This window comes from Vombatus ursinus, unplaced genomic scaffold, assembly GCF_900497805.2.
Source record: "Vombatus ursinus unplaced genomic scaffold, bare-nosed wombat genome assembly UNPS02014735.1, whole genome shotgun sequence".
NCBI classification, from domain to species: Eukaryota; Metazoa; Chordata; class Mammalia; order Diprotodontia; family Vombatidae; genus Vombatus; species Vombatus ursinus.
In genome coordinates, this window is record NW_020954513.1 from 3157566 (window position 1) to 3176866 (window position 19301).

At 45.2% G+C, this 19301-nt stretch overlaps 1 protein-coding gene across 4 annotated transcripts in view; it reads right to left on the reverse strand.

The window, feature by feature from the left end:
• TMEM255A (transmembrane protein 255A) overlaps window positions 1–19301 on the reverse strand; it is an 89740-nt gene that overhangs the window by 29931 nt on the left and 40508 nt on the right. For 2 of the 4 annotated variants that reach the window (XM_027861406.1, XM_027861407.1), the window contains exons 4-7: window positions 14846–14935; window positions 11869–11937; window positions 10914–11002; window positions 4272–4334 (exon numbers count right to left, since the gene is read on the reverse strand). In XM_027861406.1, the coding sequence (XP_027717207.1) occupies window positions 4272–4334; window positions 10914–11002; window positions 11869–11937; window positions 14846–14935 (311 nt within the window). The remainder of the gene's footprint in view (window positions 1–4271; window positions 4335–10913; window positions 11003–11868; window positions 11938–14845; window positions 14936–19301) is intronic. The other 2 variants (XM_027861409.1, XM_027861408.1) reach the window with 2 other exon arrangements.

Sequence of the window (19301 nt, forward strand, 5' to 3'; positions counted from 1 at the left end):
GGCTGGCCCAAGTGCTGCCTGAAGTAGGTTAAAATGTAATTGGGCAATGTTAAACAAAATAAATAAAATACAATAAAACATAGATGATTCTATTTGGTGGTTTTCTAAGCTGAGATGCCACCTGCTGGGATCCTTAGAAATGGGGGTTTAGTGGCCCCTATTTCTATGAGAGTTTGATACCACTGGACTGGGCAGCTAGGGGGCACTGCAGGAGATAGAGTTCTGGGCCTGGAGTCAGGAAGACTCATCTTCCTGAGTTCAAATCCGGCCTCAGACACTTACTAGCTGTGTGACCCTGGGCAAGTCACTTCACCCTGTTTGCCTCAGTTCCCTCATCTGTAAAATGAGGGAGGCAGCTAGGTAGCACAGTGGATAAGGTACCGGCCCTGGAGTCAGGAGAGCCTGAGTTCAAATCAAACTCACTAGCTGTGTGACCTTGGGCAAGTCACTTCACCCTTTTGGCCTCAGTTTCCTCATCTATAAAATGAACTGGAAAAAGAAATGGCAAACCACTCCAGTATCTTTGTCAAGAAAACCTCAAATGGAGTCACGAAAAGTCAGCCATAACTGAAAAAGGACTGAACAAAAGTGACAACCAGCACTGGACCAGATGACACGGAAGATAACTTTTTAGCTCTAGATCGATCATTCTATGTGTCAATGACATCACAGAAGGTTGGGGATGGGAGAAATCAGTATGGACCAATGTAGTCCTACAAGGCTTCCTAAAGGAATGGGGATTTGAGTTGGGTGGTATAATCTGGAGAGGGGGACAAGGGGACAGGAAAAAATGTACTGGGGAGCAACAGAGGATAAGGCTAGAATTGGTTGGGGCCAGACATTGGAAGGCGTTGGATACCAGGTAGTGAAATCTGGATTTGATATCCCAGAGAGCCCTTGAAGTTTCCTGAAGAATAGAGAGAGATGGGATATCCTTTGCAACTGACCATTCGCCTCCCTTGTAGATTGCTGGGGGGGAGCACTGAATTGCTCCCCTGTTTACCAGGAGTCAAATCATAGGTTCTTTGGCTCAAACCTTTGATCCCAGAGGCCAGAATCTGTCCTTTTGGATGCTAGAACAGTGAAGGCCTAGAAAAGAGTTTGCCCATGACTATAAGGATGTGTTAGTATTCAGGATTTTCAGTTCAGAAATTATCTTAATGCTGTGATTTTAGAGGGGGTAGGGATAGGGACTCGTTCTGTGGATTTTACTAGAAGAAGGAACTCCCAGAGGAGGAAATTCCCTCCACTAATACAAGCCAGCACCTGCTCCGTAAATACCAAGAGAACAAATGATTTGCCTGGTCACGTAGTCAGTATGTGTCAGCAGTGGGCCTGGGAGCCCAGGGTTTGCCTGGCTTTGAGACGGTTCTTTATCTGCTAATGCTGTGTGTGAGCGTTCACTAAAAGGAGTCCAGATTCAGTTTCAAATGGTTTACCAAGTGGATGGGGTTTCTTTTGTTTGTTTACATTTGGGGGGGGTTTTGATAGTAGAATCAAAGTGATCATACAGATTCGGTGTCTTACAGAGGGCACTCTGTTCTTGTCTGGATCAATTTGCTGATCAATATTTAAAAAGTAAAATATTCTTTCGAAATGGCAGCCGCATCTGCCCCCTCCTCTCTGCTTCTGGGGGCATCAACCTCATTCAGGCCCTCATTGCCTAGACTCTTACAATGGCCTCCTGAAACAGTCTCTGCCCCCAGTGTCTCCCTTCTGTGATCCACCTCTGCCTGCACACAGCTGCCGCATTAATGCTCCAATGCATCTGTGTGTTCCTACCTCTGAATATTTCCTTCACTGATGGGGCCATTCATGCATGGATTCAAGGAGCATGACATTATGTTATAATGGCTAGGGCAGTGGACCTGGAGACAGAAAAGCCCAAGGTCCGAATACTGCCTCAGATATTTTATTTACTAGCTATGTGTCTGGAGAAGTCACTTCCCTCCCTGGGCCTCAGTTTCCTCCCTTGAAAAATGAGAAGATTGGTCAAGGTGGCCTGAGAGGTCCGTCTCAGCTCTCAATTCAGGATCTTCTGAGCCTAGGTGTTAGAAGCCTTCCTCTGGTTCTTTCAGTATACCAGAGTGCCAACGAACCCTTTAGCTGTCCACCTGCCTTCCCAAATATTTGCCACACGACCAGCCCACTTCCCTTACTAGACACAGATGTCCTCACCAATCTTATTCCATTTCTCGTATGTAAGTCACCATTGCTAAACATGCTTCACCCTACTTACATCCACCACGCATTTTACTATTGCTTTTTAATCTTCCTAAAAGTTTTCCCTTATTTAAAAGCCTTCAATGGCTCCCCAGTACCCAAGAGATCAATTCCAAATTTCTTCTGGCATTCAAAAATTTGGTTCCAACCCACGTCTCCATCTTTACTTCTCATTCCTCACCAATATGCACTCTCTGCTCTGGCCAGGTTGGGTGCCTCACTGGCCCCTGGCCATATCATGCTCATTTCCAACTCAAAACCTTTGCTCGTGTTTTCTTTTTCCATCCACCTCTTCTAGTCCTCTTTATCCTTCTAAGCTAAGCTCTGTCCTCTCCAACAATACAAACTTCTCTGACCACTTCTGGTACAATCTGCACCACCTATCTTGGCCTGGAATATACTGCCTTGTACTGTTATTAACAGTTTCTTATTTGTGTATCTTTTCTCCTCAACTAGATAATGAGTTCCTGGAGGCAGAGACTGTGTGTGTGTTTGTGTGTCTGTCTGTATATCTATCTATCTTTTTTGCTCATCTTGTGTCTGGCACATGGTAGACACTCGATAAACCCTTGGTGAATGAATGGTCAGTTCACAAGATTCTAGGATCATAAATGTAGCACTGGAAGGGTCCTTAGATGTTATAAAGCTCAATCCCCTCAATTGAGAGATGAGGAAACTGAGGCAGACAGAGGTTAAGTGATTTGCCCAAGGTCACACAGCTACTAAGCATCAGAGGCAGGATTCAAACTTAGGCCTTCTTGACTCCAAGTCCAGTGCTCGATCTGCCATACCACACTGCCAATGACATTTTAATAACAGCTAACATTATATGACATATTGTTATATGTAGTAATGCCTAACATTATATACGTACACACACACAGACACACACACATATATATATAATTATATATATATATATATATATATGTATACATGTCATTTGATTCTAACAACAACTCTGTGAGTTAGGTGCTATTATCATCTCCATTTTACAGCTGGAGAAACAGGCTGAGAGAGATTAAGTGACTTGCCCAGGGTTGCCCAACTAGTAAATGTCAGAGGCCAGATTTGAACTCAGGTCTTCCTGACTCCAAACCTAGGTGTCCATTCAGTGGGCCACCTAGCTGCTTCTTAGAGTGATCATCAGAATGAGTACCCTGTGTTTGTCTCCCCCTTCTTTGCTCTCAACTTGTGTGTCCGATCTTGGGAAAACTAATCAATATTTCTGTGTCAGTGTCTAGTTTATAAAGGCCTGGAACAGGGATGTATTAATAAGAGGTTGTATAAGCATTTTGAGCCTCGATTGTCCTATCTGTCAAATGAAAGGTTTGGACAAGACCAGGGGTGGAGAACCTGTGGCCTCAAGGCCACATGTGGCCCTCTAGGTCCTCAAGTGTGGCCCTTTGACTGAATCCAAACTTCACAGAACACATCCCCTTAATAAAAGGGTTTGTTCTGTAAAACTTAGACTAGGGGAAAAGGCCGCACTCAAGGACCTAGAAGACCACATGTGGCCGCAGGTTCCCCATCCCTGGACTGGACAATCTCTTAAATCTCTTCCAAGTCTGGGGTTCTATGGTTCTAAGGCAGGAGATGATGCTGGCTCTTTCTAAAAGGCATCATGGTATAACAGATACAGTACGGTTTAAGGCCTTAGAGTTAGGAAGTCTGGAGGTTCAAAACCTGCCTTCCAAAACCTGCTGGGTGTCCTTGGGCAAATTATCTAAATCCTCTCAGTTTCAGTTTCCTCGTGTCTAAAATGAGAGGGCTGGACCAGATGACCTCGGAGGTCCCTTCCCGTTCTAGATCCAGGAGCTCAGGTATGACTTAGACAAATCACTTCCCCTCCCTGAATCTCAGTTTCCCCCTCTGTAAAATAAGAGAGCTGGAGTCAATGGCCTGTAAGGTCCCTCTGGGCTCTACATCTCTTCTCCCCTGACTCCATGACACTCTGATCACATAGTCCCGTGTCCCACTGACTTTGGTGAATTTCGGCGGGCAGAGAGAGGTGGAAATTGTTTCCGTAGCACCATACAAATGACTACCTGGTCGTTTTTCTCCCGACATTTTTCTTCTTGGCCTTCTTTCCAGGAAATGTGCTGGGGGAGCTGGCAATTGATTAAAAATAGGTGAGGAAGACATATACACACGCATTAGGCAAAACCACGGTCCCTCGCCCCTGGGGGCTCATCAGCAGCTATATTTAGTCCTTGTGGTCAGGTTTGAATTTTAGCTGGCCTGAAAAAACCTTGGTACTGGCTAGCGGCTGTTCCACAGAGATGTTTCCCTTCTATTACGGGATTACTGCTTCCTGACTCTTGGGCCTTGAATGGGCTGCAGACTCCCCGCAGAACAGCTGGGGCTAATCTCTAAGTGACCTTGTCCTTGGAAGGGGCCTCCAATGCTCTCCAACCGGAAGGTAGCTCCCTACCTTCATGCAAGTGAAGGGCTAACATTCGGCACAGACAACGTGCTAATCTCATTACTCAGAAAGTATTCTGAGACTGACAATGGTCAACTTTTGCAAGCTCCCTACCTAATACGACGTTCCTACCAAGCGGAATCAAAATGTCCCTTGGTATAGTGAGAAGGGCGTCAGAGGACCTGGGTTCAAATTCGACCTCTGACAATTCCTACCTGTGTGACCTTGGCCAAGTCCCTTCCCCTCCCTGGGCCTCACTTTCCTCTTCTATAAAGTGAGGGGATTGGAGTAGAGGGCATCTGCGGGTCCTTCCTCTCCTAAATCTAGATCCCAGATCTAGAACACTATGATTGCCCTCTTTCTCTTCTTTAGACACTTAAAGCCAGTAATGTTGTACTTTACTTGAAGCAAAGCTGATGCCACTGAAATATCAACTGACTCAAAGGATAATGGAGTCCACGTTGAGACAGGGTAGCCTGGTGAACTGGCTGCTGGACCTGGAGTCATGAAGACCTGCCACCTTAGTGCTGCCTCAGAGATTTACCAGATGTGTGACCACAGGCAAATCAATGCACCTCTCTCAGCCTCAGTTTCCTCATTTGCAAAATGGGGAGAATAATCCCCGTAACAGTTACAGGACACGTAAAACCCTTTGCGAGTAATAAAACACTCTCTCAATAGCAGGGCTTTTTTTTCAATCACACCAATGATTTCACTGGTCAAGGAACTCCCACTGAGGTCATTCCCTCCACCGATGAAGATAGGCACCCATTCTAAAACTTATCATCTGAGAGACTGTAAGTGGGGGCACTGGGAGGTACAATGATTTGCCCAGAGTCAAACAGACAACAGGTGACAGGGGAAAGATGAAAACCCAGATCTTCCCGATTTGAGGTTAGCTATGCCACAAAACAGTGGCTCACAAAATTGAGGGTCCAGAGACTGATTCAGATGAAGAGGGGCCTAAGTGTTGGTAGGTCAGGAAAAGTCACTGAGTCTTTCCTGGCCCAAGGGGAATCTCTGTCTAGACAGGGTTGTGGGAAGGCTGAAGCTAAAGGCAGCCCAATTTCCTACCCAAACCCCCAGTGGTGGGGGGCTCTAGGGGGACAGAGGCCACCTACGTGAGCTGGAGCTAGGGAGAGGCACTACCCACATGCTCTGAATTGGGACTGCAGAATAGAGGCACTGAGGATGAAGACAGTCAGGCCTGGCCATTCCCAAGTTTGGGATTAGGACTGCAGTTGGGTACATCTGAAGATACCAAGGGTACAGAGCTGCCAACAAGCCTCTAGCAAAGTGCCAGAGACCAAGCTACTTTACTTTGTATCACTTTGCAGTCATTTACTTGTGTGTATATTGTAGTCACTCTAGAGAATGTAAGCACCTTGAGAGTAGGAATGATTTTGTCTTTGCGTCCATCCCCAGCATCTGGCTTAGGGCGTGGTAGATGTTTAATAAATGCTGAGAGATTTCAAAGCTTTACATTTGGTTACCTACATGTGTACTATACTATGTAGCTGGGATGATCCCTATATTCAGCCCTCAGCACTATGCCTGGCATATAGGAGGAGCTTAATAAATGCTTTACCTATATTCAGCACTCAGCACAGTGCCTGGCATATAGAGGGAGCTTAATAAATGCCTATTGACTGACTGACCATGTTATATCCTAAATTATGATGCTTATGGTGTATGTTTGTAGATGTTTAAGTGTACCCAATATACTTTATAGGGACTGCAAATTTTTTACTAGGAGGGGGCTGGGGGGAGACCGGCAAGAAGGCATTTTCACTTTTCTCTTTATTTGTTATGCTATTTGCTTGAATGTCTTTTTTTTTTCAAGTGATACAGGGGAAAATGAATTAGAAAGTTGGTAAGATGCCACGAGTCGAAATCCATTAATTGTCAAGAAAACTGTGATGCTGGGACCTTCCGAGCAAGAGACATTTAGCAAAGCCGGGCAGAATTAGTGAGAAACAAATATACGTATATGAGAACAGGAGGGGAGGAAACCGGAGCAATTAGAAACAAAGAATGCTTATACATCTGGCCAAGAGAAAGCAAAAGGGCCAGCTGTGTTGACTTCAGCACAAAGGAGAAAATAGGTGAAGATGGCAAAAATACATTGCATGGTCAGCACCTAATAACGTCACCAAAATGAAATTGATTATATTTTAATAGACAGGAAATGACTGATTATAATGTGGAAGTCATTTCTCAATCAGCCATCTGTACAGAGAGAGCACTGTATTTTTCAAAATCAATACATATCTAGAAGACAGAGTAAAAAAATACGATATACAATTAAAACAACTCCAACCTGCCCTCTTTAGACACGTGATTAATGCTAAAATGGGATATGGACAGATGAAAAGACATCGGCACCATTACTGTTATTTCATATGAAAATTCAATGGGTGTAAATCAGTGGCCAGAGCAAAGAGACCCAAAGGAGCCTAAAACCCACCCCAGTCTGCAGAGAGATGTGGCAGCCAAAGGTAACGTTGGTTTAGAATATAAACTCATTTATGAAATCTTATGGAAAAGGATGGGAGAAGAATATGAGCAGTATCACCTCATAAAACAGAAAAAAGCAGAACCAATTTAAAGAAATCTTGGCCGAGAGACCCCAGCTAAGCAAAATCAATCTGGGGGGCATTTAAGGATGAAGCTGGATGAAGGGTGACAAAGGGAAGAGATCTGTGAAAGAGATATCTTTTCAACACACTCTTTTCATCATTAAGAAGTAGAGTCATCACACTTGTACTTTAACTTCATAGTCTTTTGGACGGGCCAATAAAGGAGATAGGAATGACATCAAAGAGAACAAAGATGGAAAACCACTGGACCAAAACAAGTATACCCAGAGGAGGTCTGGATGAGGTCGAAGGTGGTATAATCATGAGTGTAGTGAGGCATCGGGTTCTCACGGTATCTGAGGGAGAGGAAGATACTAAAATCCTGGAAAAAATCTCAGGCTTTGTTAATGCCAAAAAAATAAAGGTAACTGAGAGAACATAAATAATGACCAACCGACCTGCCTAGTTTCCCATCTATATAAATATTTTATGAGAATCATCTTCACACACATGGACAGCATGCTTGATGAGGGCATTAGAAGGGTAAAGGCAGGTTTCTGTAAGTGATATTTCATAGTCTACCACATCTTTACCAGCACACGATGGAAGACATAGAGAAAATAAGATCCTGCTGTGTTTGCTGCTTGGGGACTATAAAAAAGCATTTGACTTGGTGGGGAAAATGCAATCTTAAAGAGTGTTCTCCAACAAGGGTTCTTCTATGCATCAAAATTATATGACATGTAATAGGAAAGATATAATCACAGCTTCTTTGATTATTAATAAGAGAAGAGGCAGAAAGCAGAGAGCTGTATCTTCAGCCAAGGTGCACCTCACTGCCATGGAGGGGATCTAGTATAACATCCAAGATAAAGGGGGATTCCCTAGAGAGAGAGGGAGGGCAATCCCATTTGCATATGACATGTTGACTGCACCAAGCCCTGGAGCACTGCAGAGCCTCCTGGATGAGATGGGAAGCATGGGAAAAGAGTTTGGCCTGATGAGATAACCTAGGAAAAACCAAGTGGACGAGGGTTGTCTACTTGTCCAGACCATGATATGCAGTTTTAAGGACAACCTATTGAGTCTCATTCTTTGTGTCTCTGTGTGTTTGTGTGTGTGTGTGCGTATGTGTGTATATGATAGGTGTGCACATACACACATCGTATATATACACAACCTCAGAATATGTACAGGAGAAGAATAAGATTGATCCTGTATCATTTTCTTATTGAGCCTATTTACAATTAATTGATTTCGTCCTGTAACTGTCATACTGCTTTGTGTCTGAACTTAGTTCAGAGTTCGGCTGGCCTGTAATGGGTTAAATTTGAAAACACATCTATCCTTGCCTCGAGGAATTTTGCTAACCTTGGGAAATGTGTGTGAACAGAAAGGGAGTTTGGGCCTGTTATCTTTAAACGCCACCAAGCTATGCTTCAAGGATATCTGGTTTGCTGTCCGAAAGTCTGAGCCACTATCTCACAATTGGACTCAAACAAAGAGCACCTCTTAGTCTCATGAGGAAGGAAGGGGGTCCTTGTTAGCCCCCATTACCAAATTTCCAACCAATCATGTTGTTCCCTGTGCCTCAGCTCCGTAACCAATCATGTTGCTCTTCACTCCATGATGTCATCTACCCTGTTCTGTTCCTTGTTCTGTACTCCCCAAAACCTATATGAGGGGAACTGGCCTTTTGTTTGGTGTCTTTGGCATTAATGGAGGCAAGCCACTGACCCATTTATTGACAAGTAGCATTCCCCTGCTAATAAATGTTATCTTGCATGGAAATCTGCCTCAGTTTATCCTTTTGTTGAAATTTAAAACCAAAAGTATTTTTGTATGTATGTATGTGTATATACACACACAAATACACCTTGTAATAGACATTGCAAATGGACAATGAACTGGGCCCACAATTTAATAGGAAGAAGAAGAGAGCCTGCAGAATTGTCTTTGGGAGACTATGCTTAATTTTCAGTGCTTCAAACTTCTCCCAGAAACAAAGGCCCATTTCTTTCAGTGTTGTTACAGTATGGCTGTGGGACGTGCAACCTTACTATCTTAGGAAAACTGAAAATGGGCATTTCCCCAAGGACAATGAAATCCCAAGGCACACAGTGAGTATTAGATTAGATTATAACAAACGAGGAATTGCTAAGAAATGGAAGAAATAAAGTTATTAAAGAAATATTTGAGTGAAAAAGATGGGCTGGTCATGCTGACAGGTGCTGGTATGCTCCATTCTTATCAAGGAAGGCCCCTAGAACGCTGGGAGTATCCCACGCAGACTTAAGGGAGGAGAGGGATAATAATCTCCCAGTCTGGGCTGGAATGGATGAATGGAGATCTGTTTTGCTGGAAGGAATACCCACATTAAGGGAGATCATGGGTCCAAGTCAAGTATTTGAGAAATCATAAAGCAGATTTATGGCTAACACTCAGTTGACTATGTTCAGAAAGGGCAAGGAGCACGTAAGTAATAGAAAACCCAGAAATCCCTAAACCTCATCTCCAAACTAATGAAAGAGACAGTTTTGAAGAAAGTAGAGGCACTGACTAGTAAGTCTCTCCCTGAAGTAAGGCTCTCCCCTCCTGCTCCCAGGCTCAAGTCGGGGAGGGGCTAATGAACAATAACACAGAACAGACAAAGTCCAAAGTCTGCATGAGCAACTTTCCAGGGAAAGGGGCAACAGCTGATCCCAAGATCCCAGAACTCCCTGAATAAATCCAAGGAGAATCCTGGAGATGAAATATTAGCAAGATTAATAACAGAGATTAAACTGTACCATTTCAAGGTCCACACGTGGCCTCTGCTAGAAAAATTTGCAGCCCACACTCATGGTTTCCTTCCTCCATGTCTCCCTTCCAGACTCAGTTTAGGCATCCCCTTTTACAGGAAGCCTTTTCTGATCCCCACTCCACCCCCAATGCTCATTCCCTTCCTCCCAACCTATCTAGTATTGAATTACTTTTGTATTTATTAACTTTCGATCTATTCTAAACCTACTTATATATGTACTTGTGTCTCCCCCAGCAGAATGTAAGCTCCGTGAGAGTACAGAGTGTTTCACCTTTTGACTTTATGTTGCCAGCACCCAGGACAGTGGTGGCACATAGCATGGGCTTGATAAATGCTTGTTGGTTGCTCCATGTCCCCTCTGGCTTTCCATACACAGTGGACACGATTTGAGCATGCCCTGCCTGACATATTCCACCTATGTGTTCTAATCTATATCGCCACCTAGACTACAAACCATTGGGCCCAAATTCAAGGTTCGATTTAGGCTTGATGTCAGAAGAAGCTTTCTAATAATTCAAGGTGTCCCAAAGTGGAGTGGGCTGATACAATAGGTGGTGGGCGCTCTGTATGGTGGTCTCCAAGCAGAGGCCGCACGACCACTTGTCAAGGATGCTTCCATGGAGATTCCGTGGAGGTGGGTTGTGCTACATGGCCTCTGTAGTCCCTTACAATTCTCCCATTTAGTGATTCTATGCTTGGCATGTAATTGGTGCTTATGAGCTTAATAAATGCTCAGTGACCGATTGATTGTGTGACCACATCCTCTGGTTCTTTGATAGCTGCCCCCAGCACAGGGCTGGGTGAATGGGGATGGCCATTCCTCCCTTCCAGGGACAATCCTCTCCTACTCCCTTCCCAGCCCTGCCCCAGGCTCACTACTTACTTGCCACAGTTGTAGAGATCACAGCAGAAGCAGGTGTTACCCCTAATCCTGGATTTGCAGTAGCCCTGGTTTGCACGGAGGCAGTTCACCTGAAGGGGAAGAAGGGTAGTTTAGGCAAGGAGAAGGAGAGGAACGGAGCCTGGGACCGGAAGGAGTGTTAATGAAGATGGAGGCCATTAGTAAGGAATTCTTGCAAGCAAACAACCCAGAGATGAAAAGTGGGGGGCTGGGCAGGGAGTTAGATGTCTGTGACTGGAGCTGAAAGAGGCTGATTGCTGGATGGGTTGAGTTTATGTCCATTCTCAAAGTGGAGGGAGAATTTGAATTAGCAGGGGAAATGGGAACTGCAAGGCCTCCTGGCATCCTCCCTGACAAGCCTGAACAGCAACTCGTGCACCCCTCTCCCCACCCCCCACACTTGGAGAGGAGGAGAGAGAGAGAAGACGAGATAGCAACCCTCACAAAGGAGAGCAGGAAGGAAAGAGCGGGACAAGGAAGATGAGGGAGGTCCAGGGAAGCCAACCAACCTTGCCATGCCATGCTATCAGGACCTTCGGTATACTTTTATTCTGCCAGCATGCGGATGCTATCTTTCATGAACCAAGATGACGCCACTGGCCCACCATCCCAAGGCAATGCCCTCAGGGTTGGGTTTCCAGGACTAAGAAATGCCTTGGTCCTGAGCCATGCACACTCTCACCTCATCCCTCTTGTGGCCAGGGTCACATACCTGGGAAGTAACTGGCTGGGGCCAGGGGTACAGCCTGGCTCTGGAACAGAGTGAAGCTATGCAGGCCACATGGGGACAGAAAGCCTGGCCTTGGCTCCTTAGCCCACAGAAAGCTAGCTGCAGATTCTCCCCAAAAGACCAGCTCTAGTCCTGTGGGAAGGAAGGGGTTGGGGGGGATTTGGGGAAGGGGGAGGATGCCCTTTCTGGGAAGCCACCTACTCTTACCTCCTCAGCCTCCTTCTGGGATGTCTTGGAGTAGTAGTGACAGCGGTTTGCGTAAAGAGGTTTGAGATCCTGGGAAAAGCAGAATAAAGGCAAAGGTACTAGATATTTAGGAAGCAAACAAAGGAGCTTTGTTGCGCAATAAGGAAGACGCACATACATGCACACCACTGAGTGGGACAGGAAGAGAGGACCAAATGAGAAGATGGTTCTTTTCAGGAAGCAGCAACCAAGTGCCTTATAGAGATGAAATGTCCCTGCCACTTGAGGGGACCCCAGAACCCCAAGTCAACTATTTCCTACCCAAGGTGTCCCCAAGGCACACTGAACATAACCTGACAACTTGATTTTGCCTCTTCTCTTGGCTGACTTTTGACTAGATATAATAATAATAGCTAGAACTTTACATATGTTAGCTTATTTGATCCTCATAACAACCCTGTAAGGTAGGTACCATTATTATCCTCATTTTACAGATGAGGAAACTGAGACTGAGAGAAATTCAATGACTTCCCCAGGGTCATACAGCTAATAAGTGTCAGGAAGGATCTGAACTCAGGTCTTCTTGACTCCAACATTATCCACTGTACCACCTAGCTGCCCAGATGAGTACAGGGTAGAGATAAATGTGGTGGAGAGAGGAAGTGGCCAGTTGATACTTGTATAAAGAAGAGGTGTAAGGAAGGCTGTGGAGTGTTATTGACCACAGGGCAAATGGATTTGTCTTTAGTGAGGGGAAAGGACGCTCTCCTGCAGTATCTGAACAAGTTCCATGACATGGGATACACTGCTTTGAGCAAAGCCCAGAAACCAGAGAGCTGGCTATTTTCAACAACCCAGCCTTTGATATCACTCCTGCGGGGGCCCGAGACTGATTTGCAATGACAAGGTTACTAAAGCAGTCCTGGTAGAAGTCACTCGCTGGTTCCCTAGGACAAATCAGGCTCTTACTGATACCTTCTCCTGTGCTGGCTTCTCCTTCTTTCACAGGAGCACTCTTGACAGGAGTGACTCCATCTTGAACGTGTAATGAGCATGCACACTCCAAGCCCCTAAGCATGTGAACAACTTGGGGGTGTAAATCGGTTGTTGGTAACGGTCAGGCCAGATCAGTCTCATTGACCACCAGTTATTTACCATAAACATTTGATAGTCATCTCAGAGGTGTAAAGCACTTGGCAAACCTTAAAGCCCCATGGAAATGTTAACCATTATTCTTTGGGAAGCTTGTTCTAAAGTCACTGGGGACTAGGTGTGCAGCAAGCCTACTGGGCAGGGCTGGCCTTCCTAGGGGATGCGAGAACCCTCAATCTAGAGCTGGCAGGGACCTGAGATACCATCTAATTGAATTCATGTTCTCCTTTGGAAAATGAGGGAACTAGACTAGAAGGCCTCAAGGCTCCCCTAAGAAAGACCCCTCGGTGAGTAGGGAGATGGCAGGAATCATCCAGAGGCCAATTTTGGCTACAGGAGAGTGACAGTGGGCCAGAGGGGCCACAGATTCAAGAAAAGGGGACAATGCAGAGCTGAAATGCATAACTATTGGGCTAAGGTTGGAGAGGGAGGAACATAAAGTCAGAGCAGGGTAATGGCCTGGTGAGACCATTGGTGAGTGGCGGAGGGATTAAAAATGTTGACGTGGGTGAACAGGCTTAGGAGTGGTGAAGCAATATTGTTACTTGTCCTTTGTTCTCGAAGAGGACCATGGCATCAGGAAAGTCAGCTCGAACTGGTTATCAAGAGCTGATTGTTAAGTTTTCACTGTGAGCATTTATATCTCAGAAATTGGTAAGTGCGACAAATCAGGGCCTGATTTATTTGTTTTGTTGATTGTCTAGACTTAAGAGAGTGAGAGCAAAAACAGTAATAATGCAAATTAAATTTAAAAGTGTGCCACACGCAAATTTTTGGGGCGAGCCAGTTGTTAAACATTTCCCAGCATACTCCAAGGTGTGAAAGAAGGTATAGCCAGGGGGTAGCTAGATGGCATAATGGATAAAGCACGGGCCCTGGAGTCAGGAGGACCTGAGTTCAAATCCGACCTCAGATACTTGACACTTACTAGCTGTAAGTCACTTAACCCCAATTGCCTCAAAACAAAAAAAAATGGTATAGCTAGCACTGGAGAAGAAAGCCAGGGATTCAGCGTCATCAGAGCAGAGTCAGATCTTGGTGAAGGCTAAGAGTTGAAATGAGTGTGAAAAGAAGTTCAAGGTGAAGGGCAGTTTACACTCACTATAGAGCGCAAAGGGAAAGGGTGGGCAGGGTTGGATTAGGACACAGATGAGGTCAGGCTAAGGGGGAGAGGAATGAAAAAACATGGGGATGGGATAGGGGACAGTTTTTTCTTCAATGGCTAGTGATGAATTATTACAGGGAGAGGGAAACAGGAGAAACCGTAGGGGAAATAGTGGGTGGCAGATGGCAAGAGAAGCTAGCTCCCAGTACAGGGAGTGTTGTAGAGAGAGCTTTGGTTCAAGCTGGTTTTTGAAAACCACAAAATCACCCCGTTAATGCTGGTAAAAATGCCTGCTTAGGTTTGGTTTGGCAGTCAGCTTGCTCTGGGTTTTGGTCTCTGGAGTAATCTAGAAAGGTGTTAGGGGTTTTTTATAAGCAATTGTTCTGCTGGTGGGGAGGGACACCTGGGCCTGAATATCACCCTGAACCTCCCCAGAGGGGAAAAAAAAAAGGCAGCCAACTGTGACTTCTCTCTCCTTGCCCCTAGCCTGGGGGCAATGTGACACAGGATTCAAAGAGAGAAATGCCCCCAACAGCCCAGATGCCAACTGAGCCCACATATCTTAGCCCTCTTGCCAAGGCCAACACCTGCCTTGACTTACTGCATAGCTGCACTCTGGTTTCCTATGGGTAATGCTCTCTCTGTCTTCTCTTTCTGATGGGTTCCCTAAGCCCCTCAGCCTGGCACAGTGCACGCTGCAAACATTCAGGACACATCTGCAGGATTGTTTAATATACTCACGATGTGCCGGGCCGCAAACACTCCATCCACAATAGCACAGCAGAAAGCAGCAATCACGCCAAAACTGATGAAGACGATGGAGGCTACCAACTGCAAAGGGGAGGACAGGCAAAACAGGGTATTTGTTAACCAATCACTGCAGCTTCTAGAGAATGGGAACTCCCTCTGAACTAGAAACCGTAATTCCTGTCTTAGGAAGGCATGATTTAAAAAATGATACAAAGGCAAGGACAGGGAGCGGGGTGGAAGGAGGACTTACTTCTGCCTTTGACCTCCTTGGGGTATGCACCTGGTACTGAGACCTCTGGGTTACAGGGCATGCATAATCCGGTGACTTCTGTAGTCCAATGCCAAATTGTTTTCCAGAATTGCTGGATAAATTCACAGGTCCACCAACAATGCATGAGTGTGCCTATCTTCTTGTTGCCTCTCCAATATTTACCATTTTTGGCTTTGCCAATCTGACAGATACAACACGAAACCTGAGATTCCTTTATCTCATTATAACCTTCTATCACTCCATCTTTCCCTGTGTCTTATAACCCCTAATCCTGTTCTTCATCCTCTCTGTGACCTCCAATCCCTCCACCACCCCTCAGTTCTTTCCCAGGCCATTATCTCTGCATGAGCCACACTCTGCTGCCTTCCCTGTCTCTATTATTTGATGAATCAGTTCAACTCTACACTATCCTCTACACTCACTCTCTTTTCCCCTTGTCCTATGTACAATCATGCTTTGCCAAACCCCAGGCAGCTACATAGCGCTGCAGTGGATAGAGTGCCAGGCCCGGAGTCAGGAAGACCTGAGTTCAAACCCAGGCTCGGTCACTTACTAGCTATGTGACCCTGGGCAAGTCATTTCACCCTGTTTGCCTCAATTTCCTCACCTATTATTGTTACTGGCAAACCACTCCAGTATCTTTGCCAAGAAAACCCCAAAAGGGGTCATGAAGAGTCAGCCATGACTGAACAACAGTCTTGGATTATTGCTACCATTCTTTTCCTTTGGTCCTGTTCACATTCAGCTGGATGGATCTGGAAACAGTCACAACACCCTGGTGACTGGGCCCACTACAGATTTAAGTTACCTAATCTTAACTGGGCTTTCACTGCAACAAGGCAATTCTATACTTCCCTACTCGATTTGCTATCTCACTCAGCACAGTGGCTATTCCAAACTTTTTCATCCCTCCTCAAGCCTTCCATGGGACCTCTCAGCTAAAGACCTTTCCTCATATTTTACTGAGCCATTCAAGGAGAGCTCCCTCTTCCTACCTCCTCCTCATCTCCTATCACCAAGAATTCTTTCCCCACCATCTCCTCTTTTATTCCTCTCTCATGAAGAGACAGACCTTCTCCTTGCCAAGGCAATTTCCTTTGCATGCATCCTTGATCCTATCTCATCACATCCCATCTTCTCTGGTACACTACTCCTTCCATCATCCCCACAAGCTCTCCCTACCTACTGGCTCCTTTCTTGCTGCCTACAAAAATGCCCATGTCTTACCCATCCTTACAAAACCCTCATTCTGATGCTACCGTCTTGCTAGCTATCATCCTATACCTCTCCTCCCCTTCTTAACTAAACTTGAGCAAACTATCTACACTCAGTGCCTCAATTTCTCCTTTCACTCTCTTCTAATCTGTCTTTTGCGGGGTCATCTCCTGTCGTCCTGATGTGGATCTGGCCACTGGACCCTGATGGTTCTGGAGGAGAAAGTGAGGCTGGTGACTTTACACAGCCCTTCCTCACTGAAACCCAATTCACTTATAAGTCATGGTATCACCTCCCTGATGTCATGGTCCTCTTCAAGAACGAAGGACAAACTCAACAACGACAATCTGTCTTTTGACATCATCATTTGAAGAAAACTGCTCTCTCCAAAGTCACCAATGATCTCTAAAACGCCAACTCTAAAGGTCTTTTCTCAGTCCTTATCTTTTTTGACCACTCCTCAAAGTCTGACACTGTTGATGACCCTCTGCACCTGGATGCTCTTTCCTTTCTAGGTTTTCATGACCCTGCTCTCCCTGTTTCTCGTCCTAGCTATCTGATTGGTCCTTCTCGGTCTGCTTTGCTGGTTATTAATACACATCACATTCCCTAACTGCGGGTGTTTCCAAGACCATTTTGGGCCTTCTTCTCATTTCCTTCTACAGTGTTTCACTTGGTGATCTTATCAGCTCCCATGGCTTTAATGATCATCTCTACTGAGATGATTTTCAGATCTATACATCTAACCCTGACCTCTCTGCTGACCTCCAATCCTGTATCAATGATTGCCTTTTGGACATACTGAATGGGATGCACTGTAGGTATCCTAAACTCAACATGTCCAAAACAGAGATACTATCTTCATCTCCAACCTTCTCCTCTTCCAAACGTCACTATTAATGGTGGAGGATGGTAGTTAATATCACTACCATCCTCCCAGTCACCTAGGCTCACAGCCTAGAAAGTGTCATCCTTCACAATTCACTCTTTCTCATCCCCACTCCCCACAATATCCAGTCTGCTGCCAAGGGCTGTTGATTTCACCTCTGCAACATCTCTTGGATATGCCCCCTTTTCTCCTCTGACACTGCCACCACTCTGGTGCAGGCCCTCAATACCGCGTGCCTGGACTATTACAATAGCCTGCTGGAGTGGGGGGGTGGTCTGCCTTCTTCAAGTCTCTCCCCATTCCAATCCATCCTACACTAAGCTGCAAAAGTGATCTTGCTAAAATACAAGCCTGGCCATGTCACCCCCTTCCCAACACATATTCAATAATGCTGGTTCCCTATTATCTCCAAGATCAAATATAAAATCCTGTTTGGCATCAACCTTATTTTTCTTCACAGTCACACTTTATCTCCCATCTCTGTGTCTTTTCACTGGCTGTCCCCCACACCTGGAATGTTCTCCCTCCTTACCTCCACCTCTCAGTTTCTGTGGCTTCCTTCAGGTGCCAGCTAAAATCCCACCCTCTGTCAGAGGCCTTTCCTGCTATACTGCACTTCCCGCACTCCACCCCCCCCCCTTTCCTCTGGTACTTCTCATCTATGCTGCTTATCTCTTGGCTGTACATAGTTGTTTGCATGTTGTCTCCTCATTAGAATGTAAGCTCCTTGAAGGCAGAGACTATGTTTTTGCCTTTCTTTATATCGTGGTTCTTAGCACAGTGCCTGGCACATGGTAAGGACTTAGTAAACAATTGTTGATTGATTGCTTCCTACCTTTTAATTTCCATTTTGCTTATGAATGGGAGCAATCTTTCATATGGTTGTTGATAGTTTGTATTTCCTCTTTTGAAAACTGCCTGTTCATATCCTTTGACTTTTTACCTACTTTTGTTCTTATATATTCACATCAATTCCCTATATATCTTGGAGATCAGACACTTCTCAGAGATATTTGCCATGAACTCTTAGTTTCTTTCAACGCTCGGTTCAGGTGCTATCTCCTCTGGAAGGTCTTTTTTTTTTTATAAACCTAGTCTTTAGTGTTTTTGCCTCCTCCAACGATTTATATTGAGTTATCTGCCAAGGTGATATGGTAGCCCCCTACCAGAATGTAAAGTCCTTGCAGGCAGAGGCTTTGGTGAGTTTGTTTAGTCTTTATATGCCCAGAGCTTTAAAACATGTAGTCCACAAAGTAAGCACTTAATACATCTCTGTTAAACTGAATATATAACCAGTTGCTTTTGGCCAAATACCCTAGAGAACTTTCACTTCCTTAGAACCTCTTCACCTAACTGGTACTTCAAACCTTTGGGTTAGGAACTTCTATGGCCCGTGCTATTGCCAATCAGTGTCTCTAGTGCCTGTGACATCAGAGATGGAAAATCAAATGAGCCTGCTAGAGTCTCCACTCCTTTCTATAAAATGCCTGGCCCTCATTCAGGTGGCTTGAGGAGCCAGAATGCAGGTGTGCCTACACTGAGCCTGGAGGAATGACAAGAGCCTGGTAACCTCACCACCAAGCCAAGTGGGCTTCGTCTTGGTGCATCGTCAAGCTCCCAAGTCCCCTGCCGGCTGAGGCCGGCAGATTATCTCACCTAAGATGGAGACCCCTCTGCTGGCTGGCTGGATCACCCACCAATGTATCTTCTAGATACTTACTCCTTACTTACTCTAGAGATTTACTTACTCCTCTAGGGATTTCATTACAGAATCACATAGTTGCAGATTAGAAGGGTCCTCAGGAGCCATCTAGTCCAACCCATAGCCCAAAATAATAATGATCATGATAGCTGGCATTTATATAATGCTTTAAAGTTTGCACAACACTTTATATATGTTAACTCATTTGATCCTCACAGCATCCTTGTGAAGTAGATCCTATTAGCATCCCCATTTTACCAATGAGGAAACTAAGGTGGCCTGCCCAGGGTCACCCAGCTAGTAAGTGTGTGATGCTGGATCTGAACTCAGGTCTTTCTGATTCCAGGCCCAGCATTCTACCATTTCACCA